The sequence below is a fragment of the Triturus cristatus genome, chromosome 3_1, assembly GCF_964204655.1.
Source record: "Triturus cristatus chromosome 3_1, aTriCri1.1, whole genome shotgun sequence".
NCBI classification, from domain to species: Eukaryota; Metazoa; Chordata; class Amphibia; order Caudata; family Salamandridae; genus Triturus; species Triturus cristatus.
In genome coordinates, this window is record NC_140583.1 from 50,790,547 (window position 1) to 50,810,628 (window position 20,082).

The following is a 20,082-nucleotide window of genomic DNA, read 5'->3' on the forward strand; positions in this document are numbered from 1 at the left end:
TTCACCCTTTTCGCTCTTCCTGAGCCTATTGACATGGAATGTGATTTTTTAAAATTTATTAATAGGTCTAAAGAGACCATAAAATCATAAAATCCTTTTAAGAGAGCTTGTAAACCTCTCGCGGTCCTAGCCAACAAAACAGTGTCATCCGCATATAGTAACGCGGGAATCATTTTAGAGCCGGCTTTGGGAATATCATTACTAACCGCGGTTAGAACCACACCCAAATTGTTAATGTAAAGTGAGAAAAGTAGGGGAGCAAGAATGCACCCCTGTCTTACTCCACGCTTTACCTGCCAAGCATCTGTCTGACTCCCGTCGTCACTGTAGCGAACAACTGCGGTGGTGTCCTCATGAATAACAGCCAAGAAGGAGATCAAGACTGGATCAAGCCCCAGAACGGCTAATAAGGCCCATAATTTTTGCCGGTTTACAAGGTCGAAAGCAGTGGACAGATCCATAAAAGCTAAATGGAGGTCCCCCTGCTTAGCGACCGTGTATTTTCCAATAATGAGATTGTTGGAAACAGCCCCACTCCCACTCCGCAGGGTGGTGGTGGACTCCTCGAACACACTGTGGTAGCTTGGCTCGAGTGGTCAGGAAACAGGCACAGTGCTAAGCATACAATATACCCATACAATAACCATGCGTGCATCCGTTCCAAAAACGACTCTACACCGTAAAAATTATGAAAATATTCTTTCTTTATCTTTTTCTCTTAGTTGCTGATTGGAAAAATAAATAGGTCAATCACAATATACAAGTTTCAATTAGTGCAGGTCAAATAAATATTGGCTGTTTGATGAAATAAATAGGGGTGATCATAAATAACAGGGCATAAATACAAGTGCAATATATACAGACAATTAAATACTTTGAGGCAATAAATACTGTACCAATAAATATTGTACACCAACAAGTCCTGTGGACCTATAAATATAGTGCAGCAATAAATAGGTAAAAACTCAATAAATACAGTATCCCCAATAAATAATTAAAAGTATACAGCACCCCTCATATAATCAGATGACACTTCACTTCTTAAGGGCTGATTTGGCCCAGGCACAGCTTGTAGGGTTGTGGAAGGCTTGAGGGAGGAGGCTACTCCCTGGCTGGGACAAGGCTGAGGCCTAAACTGAGGTAGATCAAAGGGGGGAATACCAATGCCCTGGCTTTCCTTCACCACACAACCTCTCTAGGTTAGTCCCAGTTCACCCCAGGCACAGTCAGGTGGGTTTCAGCACCTCCCTAGCCCCTTAGAGCAGTCTCTCAGGTCTCCACAGGGCCTTAGGCGCCCTCTACTCCACTTACTGCCCTTTTTCTGATGTTCCGACGCTGCTGGAGTCGTGTCGACGCCGTGAGGCGGTTCCGGTTCGGTCTCGGCGGCCTCGGCACAATGTCAGTTCTTTGTCGACGCCGGTAGGCGGTTCCGGTCCGATGTCGGCGGCCTCGGTTCGATCTCTACCCCCGATTCGACGGCGTCAGGCAGTCTCTTCACGATGTCGACTTCAGGCGGCTCCGGTCCGATGGCGCTCTCGACTCCGATGACGTCGGCCGGCCTGGCCTCGATGTCAACTTCCGGCGACTCCGGGGTGCGATCCTCACCCCCGACCTCCGGTGCTCCTCCTCACAGGTTCCGGGCGACTCCGGAGTGCGATCCTCACTCCCGACCTCCGGTGCTCCTCTACCTCGGTCTCCGACGACTCCGGAGGGCGGACTTCACTCCTCCGATGACGCCGCTCGCTCGACCGCGGTTCACTTCCTCCTCGACCTCTGGTATTCCTCTCGACCCCCGTCGGCGCCCTCTCACGACCTCAGGCGGCTCCGGGTACGACGTCTGCTACTTCAGTCAGCGCCGCTTCTCCACCTCGGGCTCCAGGTCTTCAGGCTACTCGACGCCGGACTCCAGGGAAACCAGTTTCCAGGTCAGGATCTTGCTGCTTTCTGCTTCTAAGGCCTGTTCCTGCTGTTCAGGTCCTTAGGATGAGTTTTTCTGTCTTCTTCCCACACAGGGCTACAGGCTGGGATCCATCAGTAGGGACAAGTATCAAGGGTGGGTTTATGGACCCCACTCCAGGCACAAGTTTCCACCCCTGCTGCTTCACTCCTTCCTCCTTCACTGTTGTGCTCCTCTCTCTTCACCAGTCAGGTGCCAACTGCCAGCTCCAACTGCCAACTGCCTCTCTTATCCTCCCAACATTCTAAACCGCCTCCAACGGTCACAGGGTTCTGGAAGCTCCTGGAATGTTCTGGAAGGTGCTGGTAGGTTCCAGTGGATGCTGGTGATGTCACAGGGGGCCACCATTTTGTGCTCCAGGCCCTCAGACAGAAGTTTCAGGGGTAGCTAAAATGGCTCCCTGAATCTGTAGCAACACGAAAAAGTCTGGTGGTTCCCAAAAAGGAAAAATTCAAACAGGGTTTGAGGCATAAGTGGGACAAAATAAATAATGATGAGGAGGGACCACCCAAAGGGCTGACAGGTCTAACACGCGTCCCCCCCAGCTGAAAGTGGGGAGAGCTACCCAACCCCTTGGGAGTTCTCATCACTAAGGCGGAAGTACCTTGAGAGACCGTCTGCATTGGCGTGGTCCACTCCAGGCCGATGTTCCACCTGAAAGTCCATCCCCTGTAGGGAAATAGACCACCTCAACAACTTGGGATTCTCCCCCTTCATTTGCATCAGCCAACGAAGGGGTCTGTGGTCGGTCTGAACGAGGAAGTGCGATCCAAACAGGTATGGCCGCAACTTCTTCAGAGCCCATACCACTGCAAAGGCTTCGCGCTCTATTGCACTCCACTTCTGTTCCCTGGGAAGTAGTCTCCGGGATAGGAAGACCACGGGTTGATCCAGACCCTCTTCGTTGAGTTGCGATAACACTGCCCCAATGCCATGTTCTGATGCATCTGTCTGGACAATGAACTTCTTGGAAAAGTCTGGGGCCCTTAAGACCGGGGCCTCGCACATGGCTTTCTTCAATTTCTCAAAGGCTTGCTGACAAGCCTCCGTCCAGACTACCCGTCGAGGTTGTTTCTTGGACGTGAGCTCCGTGAGAGGGGCTACGATGGTACCGTACCCCTTCACGAAGCGGCGATAGTATCCCGTGAGGCCCAAAAATGCTCGGACCTCAGTCTGTGTCTTGGGGGGTTCCCAGGCCATGATGGCCTCGATCTTCGCCTGGAGGGGTTGCACCGTTCCCCTACCCACCAAGTGTCCAAGGTACACTACCGACCCCTGCCCGATCTGGCACTTGCTGGCCTTGATCGTCAATCCAGCTTGTCTCAGGGCCTGGAGAACAGCTTGCAGGTGACGCAAGTGATCCTCCCAGCTGTTACTGAAGACGGCTATGTCATCCAGATAAGCAGCAGAGAAACTCTCCATTCCGGTGAGGATCTGGTTTACCAGGCGCTGAAACGTGGCAGGTGCGTTCTTGAGCCCAAAGGGCATCACACAGAACTGGTAGTGGCCATTGGGCGTGGAGAAGGCTGACCTTTCCCTTGCTCCATCAGTCAACGAGATCTGCCAGTACCCTGAAGTAAGGTCAAAGGTACTTAGATATTGGGCAGCTCCCAGCCGGTCAATCAATTCATCCGCCCTAGGGATCGGATGAGCATCAGTTTTTGTCACTGAATTCAGTCCCCGGTAGTCCACACAGAACCTCAGTTCTGGTTGGGCACCCGGTGGTGCAGCTTTCGGTACTAACACCACCGGACTAGACCAGGGGCTGCTAGAAGGTTCAATCACTCCTAGCTCCAGCATCTTAGTGACTTCACTATGAATGCTGGCCTTCACCTTGTCTGACATCCGGTAGATCTTGGACTTCACAGGTGGGCTGTCTCCTGTGTCCACGTCATGGACGCACAGGTGAGTCCTACCCGGGACAAGGGAGAACAACGAAGAGTACTGCCCCAGGACCTGGCGACAGTCCTCCTGCTGTTCAGGAGTTAGAGATGGGGAGAGAATCACTCCCTCCACCGACCCATCCTTCTCTTGAGACGCAAACAGATCAGGGAGAGGCTCGCTTTCCACGTCCTCTCCTCCGTCAGTCACCATCATCAAGATGACTTCGGGCCTCTCGTGGTGGGGTTTGAGGCGGTTGGCATGCAGCACCCGCAGGGGCTGACGAGGGGTCTTCAGGTCCACCAAGTAGGTAGCCTTACCCTTCTTCTCCAACACCTCAAAGGGTCCTGACCAGCGATCCTGGAGGGCACTAAGCTCTCCGGGTTCGATCACCCACACCTTCTGGCCAGGCTCCAACTCCACCGGGTGAGCGTTGTGGTCATACCACGCCTTCATCACTGCTTGGCTGGCTTCCAAGTTGTCAGAAGCTTGCTTCCACAACTTAGCCATTTGGCTCCGGAAGGCCAGCATGTAGCTCACCACATCCTGGGGAAGCTTTCTGGGAGTTCTTTCCCATCCGTCTCTCACCAGGTTGAGAGGTCCACGTACAGGGTGCCCATACAGAAGCTCGAAGGGGCTGAAGCCCACTCCCTTCTGTGGCACTTCCCTGTAAGAAAAAAGTAAACAGGGTAGGAGGACGTCCCATTTCCTCCGCAGGCTTTCAGGCAGACTTCTGATCATGCCCTTCAAGGTTTTGTTAAACCTCTCCACCAGACCATTGGTCTGGGGGTGGTAAGGAGTGGTGAACCGGTATGTCACTCCACACTCCTTCCACATTGCCCGCATATACGCTGACATGAAGTTGGTCCCCCTGTCGGACACAACTTCCTTGGGAAAACCCACTCGGGTAAAGATTCCCATCAGGGCCCTAGCCACAACAGGTGCTGTTATGGTCCTCAGAGGTATTGCCTCTGGGTACCGTGTGGCATGATCCACCAGAACCAGGATAAACCTGTGACCAGCTGTAGTCGGTGGATCTAATGGACCCACAATGTCGATGCCCACCCTTTCAAAGGGGGTGCTAATGACAGGAAGTGGTTCCAGGGGAGCTTTCAGCTTCACCCCTGTTTTCCCACTGGCTTGGCAAGACACACATGTCCGGCAGTAGGTATCGGACGACACTTTCATCTGAGGCCAATAAAAGTGTGGGACAAGACGGGCGAAGGTCTTGTCCTGCCCCAGGTGTCCTGCCAAGGGGATCTCGTGAGCCAACTCTAAAAGGAAGGCTCGATAACGTTGAGGAACTACCAAGGCTCGTGACGATCCATGTAGGGGTGCCTTGGGTTCACTGTAGAGGAGGCCATCCTCCCAGTAAACACTGTAGTTCCCTTCAACGTTCCCTGCTGCCTGGGCTTTGGCCTGTCGCCTCAGCCCCTCAAGGGTAGGGCACTCCCTCTGGCCCTGGCAGAATTCCTCCCTGGACGGGCCTCCCTCCACGTGCCACTCGGCCGGGATGGGTAGGTCCTCCAGGTTGGTAACGTCCCCCTCCGCAGACTCCTGGTCCAGCACCTCCGGTGGCCTATCCATCCTACGGGGTGGAGACGCCGAGGCAGGCTCCTCCTGTCCTCGGTTCTTCCCTTGACTGGCAGCTGGCTGGGCCTTTGTTCCAGGCTCCAGCCGGAATGAACTCCCTCTTCGGGTAGTCACGGACCTTGTGCTAACACAGGCCCAGTCAGGTGTACCCAGCATCTCGGTGTGAGTCCGGTATTCCACCTCCTTCCAAGCGTTGTGCTCCATGTCATTGCCCAGCAGACAATCGACTGGCACGGCAGGGCTTACGGCAACTCGAAGTGAACCTGCAACCCCCCCCCATTCAAAGGGAACCTCGGCCACTGGATAGTGACCTGTTCTGCCGTCAGCCATCGCGGCTGGGTGGAGTACATCGGGAATTACCTGCTCTGGAGACACCAGCTGGCTACGCACCATAGTCATACTGGCTCCTGTGTCTCTCAGAGCCTCCCCTCTTTGGCCGTTGATGGTGATCCACTGCCCATACTTTGCGGTATTTGCGGGCACCTGGATCTTAGGAACCATCTCCCGTTCTCCCAGGGACACTAAAGTGACACCCGCCCACTCCCTTCCCTTAGTTAAGGGCATCTCCTCCCCGAGCACTACACTAGCTACTCCGGGGGGCTTTCCTCCAGTGGGAGGGGGTGATCGTTTCTGACACTTCGGATCTCCTTTATAGTGTCCAACGCCACCGCACTCGTAGCAATGGACAACCCTTGGCTGCTGACTCTGGCCAGGATTAGGGTTTCTGGGTGGGTTAGCCTTAGAGGTGAATCCTGTTCCCTTCCCTTGGAAGTTATTTTGGGGGCCTTTGGAGAACTCCTTTTTCTTTTCCCCTCCTTCTTTCTTCTGGGGGGCGCCCTGTCCGGCCTTTTGAGTATCCCCTCCAGTCCCCCTTGTGGACACCCGGGTACTAGCCCAAATGTCCGCCTCCTCAGCAAGCTTCCGGGGACTGGTCAGCTTGCTATCCACCAGGTGTTGCCGCAGTTCAGGGAAACATTTCTCGAGTAGGTGTTCCTTCAATACTAGGTCAAACAGCTCCCCGTAGTTCCTTACTTCACTGCCCTGAATCCAACCTTCCAGTGCCTTCTTTGCATAGTCCAGGAAGTCCACCCAATTCTGTGTGCCCAGCTTGTGACTACCCCTGAACTTCTGTCTGTACTTTTCAGGTGTTAATCCAAACTTTCTGATGAGCGCCAGTTTCATGGTGGGGTAGTGGGTCTGCTCATCCTCTTCGAGGGCCAATAAAGCATCCCTACCAGCTGGAAGCATGTACTTATACAATCCCCCTCCCCAGTACTTCACTGGAACCCCATGGGCCCTCAACGAGACCTCATAGGCTGCTAGCCACTTGGCGATGTCGTCACCCGCCCCATAGCTAGCTACTATGTCCTTTGGCAGGTAAGGTTTGGATTCCCTGGTGACCTCTTGGTTTTGGCTGCCACCATTAGGAACAGTTGGTGCCCCAATTCTTAGGATCTGAAGCTCTATCTCTTTCAGTCTTATCTCATGAGCCATCCTCTCTTTCTCCGTCTCATGAGCCAACCTCTGTTCCTCTTTCTCCTTCTCCAGCTTTGCTAAATCCCATGTGAGCTGTCTTTTCTCTCTCCGATCTGCTAACTCCACGCTGGATAAGCCCCCGCTAGAGACAGTGCTGCCCTTCCTAGAAAGTGTCCTGGGCCCTGCTGACAGGTTCCCCACCTCAGGTTGGTACATCTCAGCCCCCTCGGGGTTAGGCTCTCCATCCCTGTCTTCCTCCTCAGCCTTGCTTTCTCGGCGTGCCTCCCCCCAAGCCCTTAAGCTGGTTTGGAGTGCACCCTTCTTTGCTCCTGGGGGACAGTACACCCCCTCCCGCTGGCAAAACTCCCTGAGTTGGGCCACAGTGTACGTTTCTAAATCTTCCAGTACAAACTCCATCTTGCCCACTCAGGTTAGAGGTCAGGTTTTGTGCAGTAACAATGCAGGGGGGTACCTTTAGTAATACCTCCTCCCACCACCAGAGTAAATTTGGAAAAAACAAAAACCCACAATTTGGAAGGCCGCTGTGAGAAAACTCCCGGTGTAGGCCTATGGACTACCCACAGTTATTGTTGAGTATATGTAGGCACAGCTCTATCCCACCGCTGAACACCAATTTATGTTGGAAACAGCCCCACTCCCACTCCGCAGGGTGGTGGTGGACTCCTCGAACACACTGTGGTAGCTTGGCTCGAGTGGTCAGGAAACAGGCACAGTGCTAAGCATACAATATACCCATACAATAACCATGCGTGCATCCGTTCCAAAAACGACTCTACACCGTAAAAATTATGAAAATATTCTTTCTTTATCTTTTTCTCTTAGTTGCTGATTGGAAAAATAAATAGGTCAATCACAATATACAAGTTTCAATTAGTGCAGGTCAAATAAATATTGGCTGTTTGATGAAATAAATAGGGGTGATCATAAATAACAGGGCATAAATACAAGTGCAATATATACAGACAATTAAATACTTTGAGGCAATAAATACTGTACCAATAAATATTGTACACCAACAAGTCCTGTGGACCTATAAATATAGTGCAGCAATAAATAGGTAAAAACTCAATAAATACAGTATCCCCAATAAATAATTAAAAGTATACAGCACCCCTCATATAATCAGATGACACTTCACTTCTTAAGGGCTGATTTGGCCCAGGCACAGCTTGTAGGGTTGTGGAAGGCTTGAGGGAGGAGGCTACTCCCTGGCTGGGACAAGGCTGAGGCCTAAACTGAGGTAGATCAAAGGGGGGAATACCAATGCCCTGGCTTTCCTTCACCACACAACCTCTCTAGGTTAGTCCCAGTTCACCCCAGGCACAGTCAGGTGGGTTTCAGCACCTCCCTAGCCCCTTAGAGCAGTCTCTCAGGTCTCCACAGGGCCTTAGGCGCCCTCTACTCCACTTACTGCCCTTTTTCTGATGTTCCGACGCCGCTGGAGTCGTGTCGACGCCGTGAGGCGGTTCCGGTTCGGTCTCGGCGGCCTCGGCACAATGTCAGTTCTTTGTCGACGCCGGTAGGCGGTTCCGGTCCGATGTCGGCGGCCTCGGTTCGATCTCTACCCCCGATTCGACGGCGTCAGGCAGTCTCTTCACGATGTCGACTTCGGGCGGCTCCGGTCCGATGGCGCTCTCGACTCCGATGACGTCGGCCGGCCTGGCCTCGATGTCAACTTCCGGCGACTCCGGGGTGCGATCCTCACCCCCGACCTCCGGTGCTCCTCCTCACAGGTTCCGGGCGACTCCGGAGTGCGATCCTCACTCCCGACCTCCGGTGCTCCTCTACCTCGGTCTCCGACGACTCCGGAGGGCGGACTTCACTCCTCCGATGACGCCGCTCGCTCGACCGCGGTTCACTTCCTCCTCGACCTCTGGTATTCCTCTCGACCCCCGTCGGCGCCCTCTCACGACCTCAGGCGGCTCCGGGTACGACGTCTGCTACTTCAGTCAGCGCCGCTTCTCCACCTCGGGCTCCAGGTCTTCAGGCTACTCGACGCCGGACTCCAGGGAAACCAGTTTCCAGGTCAGGATCTTGCTGCTTTCTGCTTCTAAGGCCTGTTCCTGCTGTTCAGGTCCTTAGGATGAGTTTTTCTGTCTTCTTCCCACACAGGGCTACAGGCTGGGATCCATCAGTAGGGACAAGTATCAAGGGTGGGTTTATGGACCCCACTCCAGGCACAAGTTTCCACCCCTGCTGCTTCACTCCTTCCTCCTTCACTGTTGTGCTCCTCTCTCTTCACCAGTCAGGTGCCAACTGCCAGCTCCAACTGCCAACTGCCTCTCTTATCCTCCCAACATTCTAAACCGCCTCCAACGGTCACAGGGTTCTGGAAGCTCCTGGAATGTTCTGGAAGGTGCTGGTAGGTTCCAGTGGATGCTGGTGATGTCACAGGGGGCCACCATTTTGTGCTCCAGGCCCTCAGACAGAAGTTTCAGGGGTAGCTAAAATGGCTCCCTGAATCTGTAGCAACACGAAAAAGTCTGGTGGTTCCCAAAAAGGAAAAATTCAAACAGGGTTTGAGGCATAAGTGGGACAAAATAAATAATGATGAGGAGGGACCACCCAAAGGGCTGACAGGTCTAACAGAGATGTAAATTAAGGCATTGGCCTACCGTACCCCTTCCTTCTCTGAACCCATATTGTAGGTCAGAGATTATAGATTTCTCCTCCAACCACACTGATAAAAGAGCAAGGACAACTTTACCCATTACTTTCATGGCAGAGTCCAAGAGAGAAATAGGCCGGTAACACGCCGGGTCTTCTCTTGAGCCTTTTTTAAAAAGAGGGACTATGACAGCTTTGCCCCAAGATTTAGGAGCGCCGACCACGGAAGCAGCATTGTCTTGTCGATTTCTTCTCCAATTGTTTTGGTGCCTTTTAAATGCTTTATAATTGTTCCTCAATATAAGCCTTGCTGCTCAGAGCCATAGCAACCGAGGGTTGAGCTGAGGGTTTTACGGGCGAAACCTACTAGAACTAAAGGTATTGGTCATTGTGTATTACATGGTGAGGCCACACGACCATCCATTATAATACACCCCATTTCCTCACAACATCTCTGGGACATATTTACTCTCATGTATTATAACACAATACGGATGTAATGTTACATATGTTAAATCGATTAAGGAGTATAAAGTCAAATTTTAATGAATTGCAAAACTAATTCGCACTTTTACATCATGTACTAGGACATTTTCAATAGATCGTAGGTGGACAAATGGCTTAATAAATGTGTACTCTTTGTCTGTCAATGCCTCAAATGTCTATATGTATAATGTTAATATTTAATAAATATGATGGCGTTATTGGGTCTATTAGATATTGTGTTTCTAGTTGGCTGAAGTATGCACCTTGTCCAAGTAGGGGCCACAATCCTAGTGAGGGTAAGTCAGTTACACACCATAAATTAACCTGTGCTCACCTTCTGCTAGGTTGGCATAGAGCAGGCAGGCTTCACTTAGGAGGCAATGGGTAAAGTATTTTTGCAACACTTAAAACATTTAAAATGATTAAAACACCACCCAAAAATTATTCACACCTATTTAGAAAAATAGAGCTGAATTTATTGAACAAAACAATACCAAAACAACAAAGCTTCAAAAAGTAGAAGCAGAGTTATGAATTTTTGAAGAATATCTTGAATTTTAATGCCGAAAAGCATAAAGCACATACCGGGGCTATCTGGTCATGCTTTACCAGGTAAATACAAAAGTTCAGGCCGAAGGTGATGGAACGTGGGTCGGATAAGAGAACCAAGTTGGTCCCTCTGAAATGTACCTTAGTTGTGCGTCAACGGAGCTGAGACACATGAAGTAGGAGGCGATGCGTCAGCAGTGAAGTACAGAATTTGTAGGCAATGCAACATCGTCGAACCAGAGACTGTGGGCAGTGTAAAGGCTGGAGGCAAACAGACATGCAGACAGCGATGCAATGTCCTCAGTCCTAGCGGTAGCAGTGATGCATCAGCATCAAGCAATATGTGTTGGTTCTGACTGGCGCAACATTGTCTATTTGTGGATTTTGGGAGCGCAGCACTTTATACCCACTTCCAAGGGCCCAGGACTGAATTGGCACCACTTGGCAGGGCAAGACTCTCAGATGGCAGAGTCCAGGTGCTGTTTGAGGCTAGCAGACAAGCCCTTGGAGCAAATCTGGGTTCAAGTGATGCAGGTCCAGTCCTTCTCACCCTGGCAAGAAGGGCAGCAGGCAGGTCAGCACAGCAGTAAAGCAGTTCTTCCAGAGCAGCAGTCCAGCATAGTGGCAGTCCTTGAGCAGCACAGCAGTCCTTCTTCCTGGCAGAATCTTCACAGGTCCAGAAATGTACTGAAGTGGTGGGGTCAGAGGTCCAGTAACTATACCCAGTTGTGCGTTAGAAAAGGGGATGACTTCAAAGAAGGGTATTTGAAGTGCAGAGAGGTCCTTCCCCGGCTCTAGACCCACTAAAGGAGGTTAAGAAGTCCTTTGTGTGGGGACAGGACACAACCTATTCAGGTGTAAGTGAGGCAGTCCTCAGTTCTGCCCTCCCATCAAGACAGTTAATGTCCCATTAAGGCCCATCAAGTCACACCTAAGTTCCCATTGTATGTGGCTGTCTAGAGGGAATGCACAAGGCCCAGCTGTCTGCCACCACAGATGTGTATTGCAGACAGGCAGCAGACACACAGGGCTAAGGGCAGACAAAATTCCAACTTTTTAAAAGTGCCATTTTTTAAATTGTAATGATAAATCCGATTTTACCATTGAAGAGGATGTATCATTACAATCCCATAGGTACCTTAACATGACAGTTGTACCTTGTTCCACTTGGGAATCACACTTATTAGAGGCAACAAAGAATTCCCAATGGGAGGGGTAGGCCTCACAGTAGTGCAGAACTAATCTGGGAGTTTTTCACTATCAGGACATGTAAAACTTAAAAGTACATGTCCTACCTTTTAAATACATAGCACCCTCCCCTACGGGCAATCTCAGGGGCCTTTCGTATATGTAATAAAAGGGGAGTTTAAGGCTTGTTCAGACTTTCACATCTCAACACTGTACCTGCGTGACCTCGAAAGCTAATGAAGTATTCTGTCTTTGTACCTCTTTTGATGGCCATGTCAAAGGTTTCATTACATTAAAAAATTGATCACCATGGCATGTGAATAGATGGAGGCCACACTGATTTGATACATTTGTTGTGTCTACTTGAAAATACTCCATTAGCTGGAAACAGCCGGAAATTCAACACATTTTATAAATGTCTTCTTGGTGAGCCAATTACAGTGCACAGTTAAGGGTAGAGGTACCTGGTTGGAAGCGTGCTTGACATGTTAGAATTGTACGTAGTATGCAGTCGCTCGGAGGAGGCTCCCAGGCCTCTTCTCCTATATGACTCCTGCTGCCACCTGTCTTACTGCCCTCTATCTTTTCACCTCACCATCCATGGTTCTCTTTACCCATTCTCCAAACGTACTTCTGATGCCACTGTTGAGTAGATGTGCCATTCGCATTATGAAGCAACTTTACATTCACATAGACACAGTCACACCTTGCAGCGGATTTTGAAAACGCTTAGTTAGAATTCACCACGTATAAATATCGATTGCGATCGGCGACTGTTGCTGCGAGCCCCAATGCATACACATATTGCGAGCTCTTTATATGTCACAAGAGAAAGGTGGCACCAACAGGGGCATCCTCCCTCCTTGTAACTCAGAATGGAATGGAAAAAAGCAATGTCCTGGACTTGGAAGGGCTGCTTGAAACTACCAATGCTGACTGCTTCACCAGAACAGCCAGTAACCACTCACCAAGTGAAAGCTGCCCTTTTTGCACAAATTTCAATGTGCATGTGCAAACATCTGGCTTTGGCTGAAGCAGATTGCCATCCCAATGAACCAAGGACACCTGCAGACTCCCTCCCACCACTGATGTTGCTTTCACTTTGCTGCACTCAACTGAGACAAGCGTCATTATTATTGATGAGGGAGGCCATGTTTCTCTCAGTGCACACCACCATTTTGTCCTGAGCCCAATTCATAGATCAGGAGTGATTCAGAGGGCTAGTTGTAACGCAGCCCCATGCTATGATGAGTTAGCACAACAACAAAGACTTGCTCCTACATGTGGCTGCTATCTGCTGCTGCTTCTAACTGTTTAATTATGAGAGGATAGAACTTACTGCAGTTGTACAGCTTGTTGACTTTAGCCACGTCCAGGTTACTGAGTCCATTCCGCTGTCCAATTTCTACTGTGGGGTCCGGTTTTGGAAGCATGCTTGGTTGCCCAGACGTGTTTGAATATGTATATCTGCAGGAATCAATCAAAAGCTTGCATCATAAACTTAAATCTGTTTCATATGGGAAAGGTCAAAAGAGATGCTGGATGCGAGAGGATGTGGCTTTAGGGTCAGAACTGCTGACTTTAGAACTGGGGAATCAGGTTGAAGTCTGGGTGTCGGCACAACATCTTGTCATTCTGGACAAATCAATTTATCTCCCCTTGTGTGTGTAATGTTACTTGGACTCATGAGAAGCGCACCAATACCTTTGGTTCAAGTTTGTGCCATATAAAACTGAAAGAAAAAAAATGATAGATATTGAATCACCTCACGGTTTAAACACAGTGGAGAAAATGTGCTTCATCTAGTTGAGATGTAGCATAAGTACAAGAAGGCTAGACAGTCAAATACCTTACGGTTCAAACATACTACAAGGCTTCCTCAAGCAGAGGTGTGGCTTAGTACAAAAGTTATGAAATGTGACTGGTAAATGCACGGAACCACCTTACGGCAACAATCAATTAAATATGTTACTTATTTAGTTAATTCCTTACTGAGCAAGAGACAACACAGGGTGAAACTCCAGAAGGCCAGCTACGAGTGTGCTCCGGCCCATTTTAGTACCTGGCAATTATCTACTAGAACCCACTCTGGTCGGATGGAACTTTTTACTTGCCAAATAGCGTGGAGGGAATAAACACAATTAACAGAAAATGCAGTCTGCAATTTATCATAATCAAGGACTCGAGACTTAATCTCTTGGCTCTCTGGCTTTTATTATCAGCATAAAGATTTGAAGATACAAAGTCCTCAATACGAGGCACAACAAGTACATAGGCACTAACACAAATGCTACTCTACGAAGAATCCGCATACGGCTAAAATAACTAAAAGCACAATCTCTAAAAGCATGAGGTAGAAAACTACCAAGCCAATGTCGATATTAGGGACACTGGACCATACCATCTCTGTCCCTACTCTGTACTAGATGACATCCCTACTTAGCAATCCCTTGAGACCCTCAATCGAGTAAAAGGTGTCAGAGTGAAACTTCCTAAGAAGTCTTCACTTAGAGAGCTTGATCTAAGTTGCCCCCTCTAGCTCTTCGCCTAGCCTTCCTCTGCTCTGGGCTGCTCTGATCTGCCTCCACCCTCGGGGCGCTTTCCCTAATACAGAACCCCAAGTCTCAGAACGCGCCCTTTGCACCTCCTCTTCTGCGGGGTCGTCTTTCAGTAATTTTCCACAGAGCGCTGTCCAGTTCCATCGTCCATCGCTTGGCCTTGAGTCCCAGACGCCATCCGCACTAGGAGTTACGATTGGCACATTCCAATGCACTCCCATGTCTGGCTTTTACTACATAAGTCAATTCATGAAGAGCTTCTCTACTAACGAGCAACTGTCCTTGCACCTGGGGTGAGATCATGCAAGGCAGACATACTTCGCATCTTTTAACTTTGCAATTTACTACAGCCTAAAACCTCTACTGGAATAAATCCCTTTTGGCCTATTGCCCTTGGCTAACATAAGAAAATACCAGGCCTTTCGCCTCAACGATATATGCGAATTCTGGCCACTACTTCGGTTACACAAGCATGTCTAAATCACCGTATTGACATTTACGTCTTTCTTTCATGTGTGGTCAAACTAAACAGTCTACAGACACGAATTCTAAACTACACGTTTTTAACATCACATTGTATTCAAATAAACTAACTCTATGCATTTCTCTAATACATTCACAATATGCTTATACATAGCTAACACTTCTATTGAAATCGATATAGGTTATACAATTCTTAATACATTGCACACAAAATACCTGAGTACGCATTTGATTATATGCGGGTGCCGACTAACAGTGAATATAACGCACCCCTACGATTTTCAAACTTTTAAGCGCTACATCAAGTGTGGTCTGCTGTGGTTTACTGTGTCCACTAGGTAGAATATAGGTTTTGGACAGTGAAACTGCGATACAGAATACGGCAGCTCATCATAGTTATAGTTTAGAACTAATGGTATCTATTAGTTTAATTGGTATTTTTGACTGCTAGAACTTCCACACGTATTTCTGTGAAATATATATAAACTAATATACACAACGGTATGGGTTGTGACCGGACCCAATAAAAAACATTTGCAGCTGGTCAACTGGAATTTCGAGTAGGGACACACTGTCGAATTGTCAGAACATTGTTAAAATAGCTATGTCTGGAAAACAACATTGTTATGTATTTTTATGTAATTCATGCAAAGCTTAAAACAACTATATATTTAAAACGTACCAATGTTACACACGTATTCATGGCCCAGTGCTGGGAGTGTTAAACAGAACTTACCTATTAACATCACAGCTCTTGACATGAATAAATAAGATGCAAATCTAGACAAATTAGTTCCAAGGGAGTAAATGAAGAGAGGCGTAAAAACTACTTCACCTGAGACTCCAACAAAAAATCCCACAGTAGTGCACCAACGAGCAGGCCTTTAGCGGGGTACACCTTAGTTAAAGGAGTTACAGAGGAGCCCCAATGAGAGCCATAAAAATGAAGAACATTTGTTGCAATTGAGTTCTTCGACTTTGTCTAGCAGGCTGGTGACCATACATTTCTATACATTTACTCATCAATTGGGCCCCACAGAGGAATGTCCATTAAACTAGAAGTTTTTTAATGCGTTAATGTTGGTCCTTTTCAGATTAATCAATGTTTTCTTAGCTGAATAAGAGCATAGCGACTCCAAAGAAAGGTCACAACGAGGCCCAGGTGGAATTTCAATGACACCAGAGTAATCTCAGTAATTCCATGTTACTCTTTGACACTATGATAACTATGGAATTACTCCTATTCACATAATTATGAGTAATTTGGAGGGGAAATTCCTACCATCAGAGCACATTTATACTCGCATCAGTTTTGGACGCAATTGTGCATTTTGTGCTAAGAAAATAGTGCTAAATGTTGGAAATAAGCTGGGGTAAATCCTAACCCAACAGCACATTTAGCAAGCGCAAGCGACATGACGTAAAGTGTTCAGGGTCCACCTCCATCTTTTGTAGCCCCGACTCCATTTTAGTTCACGGAGGCCGTCATCTTCCTTAACTTAGACAATGGTTGTCACCATATTCCTTGATTTATGTAGAATCATAGTTATGTCTGCATTTAAAAACAGATTTCGCCAGACCTTATCTTTCTAGGAACTGTGATATTGTCACGTTCTTCTATTAATGACATGGTAGCAATATCTAACGTGAATAATGTCTGAATGACGTCTGAATTGATGCCCTTTTACCTTATATATTCATAAGGAAACATCTGGAGTGCATTCCCTGATGGACATAATATATGTCAGACATTCCTAAACGTATGTCAGAAATTCTAATTTGTGAAAAGATTTAGGGCCTCATGTAGGAAGCCAAATACCGGTCGGTAACGGCCGATTTTCGGTAATTATACCGTTACCGACCGGTATTTTGGCTTTTGAGATGTAGGGGGAGAATTTCATGATTCGGTATTTACCGATTCGGTAATGAGGCATACCTTCCCATCAATGGGAAGGTATGCCTCATTACCGAATCGGTAAATACCGATTTGGTAATTACCGAATTTTTCCGAATCGGTAATATTTACCGACTCATTACCTACATTGCATTTACCACTTCATAAATACCGAATCGGTATGATTCGGTATTTATGAAGTGGTAAATGCCAGCCCACCTACATAAGGCCCTTAGTATATAAGGACTGCCACTCGGCCACTTGTCAGGAGAGGTCCTTCGCCCAGGTAATCGCCCAAGATTCTTCGAGAAATGGCCTCACCTACTGCCGGCACACTTCACAAATGATGCATATCATCTGATGACTGAATCTGATAAAGCTAAGTTCTGGAGGAAAACCGACTTAGTGCTACAGCAGTGGTGGTGGTTGCCCTTCACAGGGAACACTGCCTTTGCGTCTCCGCCAATAAAGACAGCTTTTGCTGTCAACAAGGTAGGCAGTCCTTGTGATGGCTTTTCTCCCTAAGAACGCCAAACTGCTATTTGTTCTGCCTTCGATGCGCTCATAGTATAGCGCATAAAAGTAGACATTAGGGTGTTATATTCTAAATGACATTTTAAATGATATTTTAATAACGCTAAAAATTTTAATTTTATCAAATTATCATTTATAACATGTCTTGTTGCTGTTTCTATAATATTCTGTGTAATTGTTATAAATGTATTAAAATGGAGAATGCTCCCAGTCAAGCAGAGATACCTTGAACAATACACTAATCGTGTTCGAGTTTCATAGATAATTTCTCTAGAACTGGCGAGGTGGAAAGTTCGCGGCGAGGACCTGGAAACTTTCCAAGGCGGTGCACCAACCTTGATGTAAGTGTGACTACAGGTGGTCACCCCCATACCTTGCCAGTTCTACAGAAATGATCTATGAAACTCGAACACAATTAGTGTATTGTTCAGGGTATCTCTGCTTGACTGGGAGCATTCTCCACAGATACCAGAGGTAGGATCAGAGAGGTCCTCCCGTATTAGGACCCGAAGGGTCCTGATGAATGCAGAGTGACCGTTTCTTTTGGACACACTCCAACAGCAGAAACATGTTGACACTTTGGCAGTAAAGGAGGGGTGAAGGAATCTTAATTTTCTCCTTTCACTTCTATCCTTCACGTTTTTAATCTAGCCAGATGGCCCTGGAATACATTTGGCAGGGGGTACACATCAGAGCTAGTTTTAATCTTCACTGGCTGCACTTTTTCTTTGGTGATCCCAAAACTGTGCATTTGTTTGTGTTGTATTCACCTCCCTGTTGCCCCACCCCTGGCGTTGGTCTGAGGGGGTGTCTGTAGCACGCCCTATGATGAAGCATGCTACAATTGTGTGAGTGAGGGCAGTTTTTCCACATTGGACACGTGCCTTTGTTTCCTATGTATACACATTTTATATACTTCTCCCCTTCCCTACTCCTTTGTGTGTTATTCAGTGACTGAACGGAGAGGCTGGAGTAGGGAGCTATCCTCCCCCCCGCCTTTTTGTGGATATGTAATGTAAGATCTCCCACAGATGGACAGCTGGTATTCTGGGCTGCCTCCACTATCCAAAGCAAGGAATCTGACTTCACTTTCTTTTAATTAAGTGACTTCCCTCACACTGTATCACGGCTCACGATATGAGGTGTTGCACAGTCAGATCCAGGGTCCAAACCTGCAACTTAATCGGCTCTGCAGGTTTGAAAAAAATATAATATCTCGGCTCATGATCACTCTGAAATTAATATGATGCCAATATTTGCTACACTCTAGAATAGTCAATACCTTTATCCATTTTTGGCCAAAGAGATTATTTAAGTGACACATTATAAAACTGTAAAGTGGCGTAAAGCAGCCCTGAAGGAAGATGAGGTTCATGTATGGCACAGTTGGGTATGGATTTTATTTTGCAAGGAGGTGGGGACAGACTTAGCTTTTGTGCTTCTCTAATAAAAGAAAGTTTTCATAACCTGATATCTCTTTTCATGCAAGCCCACAACCCAACCACACGAGCAGCACCTTACCTGTTATAGTGCATCACTGATGCATAGTCATATGGAATGCCCAAGGTATTGCCGTCATCTTTTGCAAAATTGCTCCAGTCACCTGCATCGGATGAGACAAACAAATTAGCCATCTGTAAAGTAAAACTTCTATTTTAACACTGCCCAATCAATACAAAGCCCCCTTATTAATACTCTTCTGGAATCATGTTTTTGTGTCATTCATGGAATCCATTTTGTTTTGCTTAGTTCTGTGATATTCGGTGAGGATAAGGCGTGTAGAAGGTGCACAGCTTATACATGACCTTTTGTGAACTGATGTACTCTGTTGAAGTAGACAGCTTCTAATGTAACACAATGCAGGGCTTGCTCAAAGGCATCACTTGTGACTTGCAATTGCACCCTAGCTCAGAAACAAGAGATGTTCGGCCCTGTTAGCACACCATATATGGATGGGACAAAGGGTCCACCACTTATAGGCTTTCTTATTTGCGTATGCATGAAGCTGGCTCTATATATACCAAAGTAAGGTATAGTGTGCACAGAGTCCAGTGGATCCCCAGAGGCTACACAGAGGTTAAAGTAGATCATACCTTACTCCCTTTTGTGGTGGTGTGGTTGAGCAGTCAGGCTTATCAGAGGGCTGTGTTAAGCATTTGCTGTACACACTCAGATAAGAAATGGTTATACACTCAAAGACCGAGTCAAAAAGCAATTATTCGTGCAAAAAATATTACTTTGTTACTTTTATTTATTTATTTTTATTAATTGTTATTGAAAACAGCTATGTACACATACAGGCGTCCTTACCGATTACATGCTTTATAGAGTCAATAATTTACAGAGTTTGAGCGCATCCTATACACAACAGCTTCCAATATAGATATATAGTCTTGTCATCCTGCATTGAAATCACGGGGTTCTGGAGCGCTCAAAGCACAGAAAAGAAAATGAAGGAACGAAGAAAAAAGGAGGGAGGGGTGAAAGTGCCTGCCTCCTCCTATTGTGTACTATTATTCCAGCTTTGCATCCTCCATTCATATGTTATTGTTCTCTTTGGGTCCCTGCAAGCATCCCCTAGCCCCACTGGCGTAACGAACCTTGAGGGGGCCTCCCTGCAAGGCACCTGGGGGGGCCCCCTCCAGTCTCAATCAGGAGTCCTGCAGTCAGAGTTATGTGCTGAGGGGGCCCCCTAGAGCTTGGGGGCCACCGCACCGTGGGGGCTGCAGGGGCCTGTGTTACACTCCTGCCTAGCCCAAGGGAGGGGGATCTCTCTGATCCTGTGCTTTCATCCAGAGCTACGTTAGATGTCCTTGGGGCGTGCCTGTGTGGGCATAAGTTCCAAGTAGGGAGAC

At 47.7% G+C, this 20,082-nt stretch overlaps 1 protein-coding gene across 5 annotated transcripts in view; it reads right to left on the reverse strand.

Moving 5' to 3' along the window:
* LOC146859681 (astacin-like metalloendopeptidase) overlaps positions 1-20,082 on the reverse strand; it is a 448,848-nt gene that overhangs the window by 222,018 nt on the left and 206,748 nt on the right. For all 5 annotated transcript variants that reach the window (XM_085646280.1, XM_085646283.1, XM_085646285.1 and 2 more), the window contains 2 exons: positions 18,749-18,830; positions 13,098-13,225 (listed from right to left, as the gene is read on the reverse strand). In XM_085646280.1, coding sequence (XP_085502406.1) covers positions 13,098-13,225; positions 18,749-18,830 — 210 coding nt within the window. The remainder of the gene's footprint in view (positions 1-13,097; positions 13,226-18,748; positions 18,831-20,082) is intronic.